General features: G+C 36.2%; 1 protein-coding gene across 1 annotated transcript in view; it reads right to left on the bottom strand.

Annotated features, from left to right (window-relative positions):
• Window positions 1-2122: 2122 nt before the first annotated feature.
• LOC126412196 (protein groucho) overlaps window positions 2123-6000 on the bottom strand; it is a 697281-nt gene continuing 693403 nt past the window's right edge. Inside the window, exon 18 of the mRNA XM_050081679.1 lies at window positions 2123-5342. Within this exon, the coding sequence (XP_049937636.1) occupies window positions 5235-5342 (108 nt within the window). The 3' untranslated portion in view covers window positions 2123-5234. The remainder of the gene's footprint in view (window positions 5343-6000) is intronic.

Below are 6000 nucleotides of genomic sequence, written 5' to 3'. Positions count from 1 at the left end.
GAGTATACTCGAGATTTTAAGTTTCTGTCAAAATAATAAAAATGAGATAAGTTGGGGTTTTATGTTAAGGGTTAATAACTTCATTCAGTTATTTGCCGCCAAGTGTCTTTACCAGTTTTCAAGGACGTGGTCCTTTATGCCTGGAAGACCAGTGGATATGCGACAGAGAAAACTGATTTGAATTCCAATAGCATACTTAAATCAGTGTTACATGTACCAAATAGTGATTGTTGTATCAAACATTGTGAATACTGTGCTGTTATTAATTGTCTGTACTGTTCTCAGAAGTTCTGTCTTGAACATTTTGTAATCAGACCTCATTATCACATATGAACACCATCATATGATGGAGCAAAATACACCATTTATGTCCATATTAATGTATGTTGGTATGTATGTATGTATGTATGAATGTAGGTAGGTAGGTACATATGCATGTTACAGGATGAAAACAAATGTATCCGTTAGTGTTTACACAGTGTACAGTGTATTGCAGAGTTTATTTTCAGATTGGACTAACACTGCCACTTGCCTGCAAAATGGATATCTGGTCTATGAATGCATGGCCTTACTGATTGAAAACTAGGCACTTCCGTAACAGGATATCAACACCACTGCATTCACTGACTCAAACGGAGCTTGATACGTTAGTTTTTCCCAAACAAGACTTATACAGTTGAAGCACATCTATCTTGAAAGATTATCATGAATTGCATGGAGAAATCAAGCAACAGGAAAAGCTGGCTTTAGAACAAACAACTTGAAAGTTGTGAACAAAACTAGCAATGAAAATTATTACTGTGTTGCCCGACTTATATATATATATATATATTTTTCAAATACTCAGGAAAATATGGTGGAAGATCAAGAATTCATAGAGAATTAAGCAAGGGTGTAATGGGTTTCAGAAACTATTGTTAGTAGTTTCAGAGAAAGTTATCAAGTCTTTATATTGGGAAAAACAAGAAGAAATATCGGTTAATGCACCACACCTGAACCACCTTTTTTTGCTGATGACACATTTTCATTTTCCTCATGTTTTTAACAATTAATGGAAGAAGTTAACAGAGCAAACAGGACAGGTGGCAGTAGCTTTCAAATGCCTTTGGAAGTTGTGACCCCCATTGTAATAATAGCCTTTACACAGGTGCAGTTGGTTCTCCACATAACTGGAGAAGTATCATACCAGTCCTTAACACCAGCACTGGCTGGGTGAAGGGGGTATTCAACTTTTACTTTCCAAAATAAAAATTTACTCGAGAACTAATTTGGACGCATAATTCACCACACACACTGAAGAAAAATAGAGAACATAAAGTATTTGCAGATCTTATTGTAGTAAACAACTTAAAATGAATGTGTGTGTACCTAAAGGATGTCAAACAATATGAAAAATAAAGATGGGATACTGCCCTTCATTTCCTTTGACATGGTATACTAACAACAATAATCATTCTGCGTAAGATGCTGTAGTAATTTCATATCATGTGCCAATTTTTAAAAGCATAAATTATACGGGATGGGGCAGATGAAAATGGCCTGGAGAACAGACTTCTAAGGTACAAAGAGAAATAAACACAGTACTAACCTGACTACAGCAGGTGTTGAAAGCGACCACCATTCATCTCTTGGCACTTTTGGGCCCAGGTCGGCAAGTTGCTGGAGGAGGATCATTGCTGCTAGAATTGCTGCAATCTCATTCAAAATGTTCTGTTGCACTTCTTGAAGACTATGAGGGTCATTCCGATATGCCTTAGACTTGAGAGCTCCCCAAACACAGTAATCACACACTGTCAGATCTGGTGATCTGGGTGGCCACAACAAGACTGACCTCTGCTAACAACTCTGCCAGGTATTAACATTATGTAAATGTGCTCTAATGTTTGGTTGGGTGTGTGGGCAGCTGCTCCATCCTCTTGGTAGTAACTGTAGGTATTTTCCTCCTCCATTAATGCATACATTCAGATCCAGTCTTAGACACTCATCCAGGCCACTTTTATTTGTCCCACATTGTAGTATTCCATATAAACATTGCAGATCCTGTAATATATCTCTAGTGGTTTTTAAAATAATAGAGAACTTTTAGAATTTGAAAAAGGCCTAACATTTATTGCAATAGCTGCATTTTTTACAGTTGTATTTTTCTTAATAATAAATGGTAACATTTTTTAAAATTATTACCAGCAGCAGGAAATTAAATTTGTAGCATGTATGTAATATTTTCAGTTTTTTATTAGAAAAAAATTCTATATTTTCTTTCATTCATTTGGTTTCTTTATTGTACATGAATGTCATCTGCTGAAAGAAAATGTATTCTGCTTCAGTTAAAAAAATCCATTATCTGTGCAGCTTATGAAAGAAACCCCTGAGATAAACATAGCAAATAGCCACTTCACATTTTGTTTTGTTAGTTTCTGTAATAAGAGGTGCCCATTACAGGGCTTATATTTAAAATGTAACAGGCTTACATCATGAAATACTGTTACAATACATAATGTGTAGAAAATAAAACTCTGAGGAGATAATGTGTCAACTGCATAGTCAAGGCAGAATATCCATAAAAACAAATGTGAATGTCGTAAAACACACTCCCTTTATTATGTCTGTCTGTGGGTTGCAATGATGCAATGCAATCAGATGTTCAACAACAAATAGACCTATCAGCATGAGAGTTTGAAACAGTTCTCATATTGCCAAGCATTTTGATTAACAGAGATGTGATCAACGAAAAAAAGAGAAAAAAGCACACTTAATTCGTGCTGAGGTATCTGTCACATTACATCATCTGACAAAGCAAAATTAATTGAATTAAACTTCCACTATCACACTGCACCATTTCAAAAGAAAAAAAAATCAGGTTGACTTCAAAAATATGTAATTTGATCAAATAACATTCACACATACAGATCTTGATCTTCTGAGATGCTAGTATAAAAGTGATAGGAAGGGTTTAAATTGGTGTGCTACAGCTAACCATACTTTCAGAAAAATAAATCCCTGATTTACATCAACTGGCTGTGCCTGTTATTGCATTCTGAGTTTGATACATTTGTTATTCCTCCATTACAACTAATGGATTAAAATGCACTGATTGCTGTGAAGTACACTGTCCAGAAAAAATTGAGTTTTGTAATTTACATTTTCAATGCCTGTAACAACAATGGCTAACAAAATAATTGTAACATTCAATGGTTCCTTTCTGTAGAACTGCAAATGAAGGATCAAATATGGCCTGAATGGTTCAAAGACATAACAATTCTATTTCTTAGTTGACTATTTGAATCATAATTTTGATGAACTAATTGCCAGAATCTACCTAATCCTTAAAAAAATACAGTAATACAACACTGTTATCTCAATTCCTTCCCCATATACAGAAAACTGTGGTAACATATGATTCAAGGAGTGTAATGGTTTTTAATTTGCAAAATTTTCATAGTCATCTTAGTCATTTTTGTGAGCTCACATATACCTGGTGCCTCCCTCCTCATCCACATACTATCTCCTGACACATTTTCAAGATATGTCTCCTTTGTAACAAGAATGAGGGCTACAAAATGAAAACAAATCCCACAATCAGTTATATATTAAATTTTCAACTGTGGGGGTAACCAGGAGGGATTCTATTTACAGTTATACAGAAAGCACCTGATACAGGCAAATCTACAATTTTTTTCAAATTTCTCTTTGCTGAAAGAAATTACATTGCAGTGATATTACTCTTCAAAATAAAGTTACAAACAAAATTATCCAACATGGATATATATAGAGAGAGAACAAATCCTATTTAAAATCGAGAACATACATTCCCTTAACATCTGATGGATGTATTTAGAAACAAAAATAAATTCTCTCTCTCTCTCTCTCTCTCTCTCTCTCTCTCTCTCTCTCTCTCCTCCTCCTCCTCCTTCTCCTCCTCTATCCTTCAAGTTAATCAAACCTGCTGCCAGTCATTGGCACATTATTTTGACTAGGCACCTTCCAGTCATCTTCAGGTGAGCCAGTGAAGACTTAAGATGATTTCCCCCATCCCACAATTAATTACCATGGTATGTGTATTCCACATATGCATTAAGATAGTAATGGGAAACTGATCACACTACCCTGCAGGCAGCACCCAGTGGTGGGTCAGCCAGTAACGTAGTGCGGTCAATCTCTCACTGCTATCTTAAACATGTGTGGAATATATACAGCATGATAATAATAAACTGTGATATGGGGAAAATCATCTTGAGTGTTCGATGGCTCATCTGAAGATGACTGGCAGGTGCCCAGTGGAATTATCATGGACTGTAATTAACAACAGCCAGCAGCAAACCCAAAACTTCTTTGAATATTCACTCCACCAAGAAAATTCACCCAAGTTCATCAGAGTTCTCATTTAAACTCATCTCTCCTTGACAGCTAAAGTTACAAAAGTGCATGTTTTACTACGCATGTGTGCTTTCTTTCCTTGTGGTATACATAAGCAAGCACTCATGTAGATACATTTGTGACCAGTAAATGGGGCGAAAATTTACAGGCATTGATAATATAAGAGCCATACCTTAAGGCTCATTTTTGCCACAGTTCCTTAAAAATTAAACAAAGGAATGTACACAGGAAATAACATCTCTACAGCTAGAGAGCCTTGGAAGTCAGTCACTTAATTAACACAGATTGATGGCATGTAAAAGATTTTTCTGTTGTAGTAAAAATACTGTCAACTATTGGAGAACAATATTATGTTCATTATTAACACACTAACCCCTGCTTATTTAAATAGCACGAAATCATTCGTACTATTATCCTTTAAGCTTTCATGTACTGTAATACAAGAAATTTAACATTCACAACTTTATTTTATTCTAATTCTTTCTGTGACATTCATTCAAACATACATGTGCAATGGCATCACAAGCATGCACACACATGAACATGCGCACGCACGCACGCGCGAGCACGTGCACACGCCCACACACACACACACACACACACACACACACACACACACTCTTTTTGTTAAAGAGAAAAATAATTTAAGTTCAGATACTTTGAAATTAAAACTAAAATAGCTGTCATTGGCAATCATCTTTGTAGATGATTTCAAGAATACTGTTTTCATACTTCGTTCATCTCTGTTGATGTCCATTTCAGTTTCAATGACAAATAATGTAACAATCTGAAACTCCAAATAAAACAAGGGAGTAGGAAAATTATTTCAGTATTACATTATGAAGAAATTTTTTATAACATTAATAAATAACTTCATAAACTGTAGCCTTTTTGTCACCCGAACCAGTCACTATGTATTTATCATCAGCTGATATGTCACAGCTCAGCACCGATGATGATTCTTTTGACTGCAAAAAGAAGTAAAGATTTCATCAGGTTCTCACATAATGTAAGTGGGAAAAAAAAAGAAAAATGTATAAATGCAAAACAGATAGTCCACAGTAGTGTAAGACCCTGTGGCTGCTAGGGTATGTGACAGGAATTAAACCTACCAAGTATTTATGTGACACTCTACAATTTTTGTGTTAAACAATATCAAGTAATGTAAAATTCAGGATGGACAATATTATGGAAAATATTGACTACTACTCACTATATAACACAGATGTTGAGTTGCAGACAGGCACAACAAAAAGACTGTCAAACAAGTAAGCTTTCAGCCGAAAAGGCCTTCTTACATGCGTGCGAGTGCCAGCCCACACACACACACACACACACACACACACACACACACACACACACACACACACACATGCGTGCACATGAGCATGTGAACATAACTGAAGAAGCAATCTGAGTAGTGGGGGTAAGGAGGGGAGGGAGAGGGAGAGAAGGGTAGGGGTGGGGGACAGTAAAGTGCTGCTTGTGGGAGCATACAGGGACGTGGTGTGGAAAGGGTATCACAGTTAGTTGCAATTTGGATGTTAGACGGAAGGCAAGAAAAGGGGAGGGGAGTGGAAAAGGATTGAAGTAAAAAGACTGTGGGTGCGTTGGTGGAATAAGGGC

The sequence above is a fragment of the Schistocerca serialis genome, chromosome 7, assembly GCF_023864345.2.
Source record: "Schistocerca serialis cubense isolate TAMUIC-IGC-003099 chromosome 7, iqSchSeri2.2, whole genome shotgun sequence".
Taxonomy (NCBI): Eukaryota; Metazoa; Arthropoda; class Insecta; order Orthoptera; family Acrididae; genus Schistocerca; species Schistocerca serialis.
This window is presented reverse-complemented; position numbering and strand designations above follow the sequence as displayed.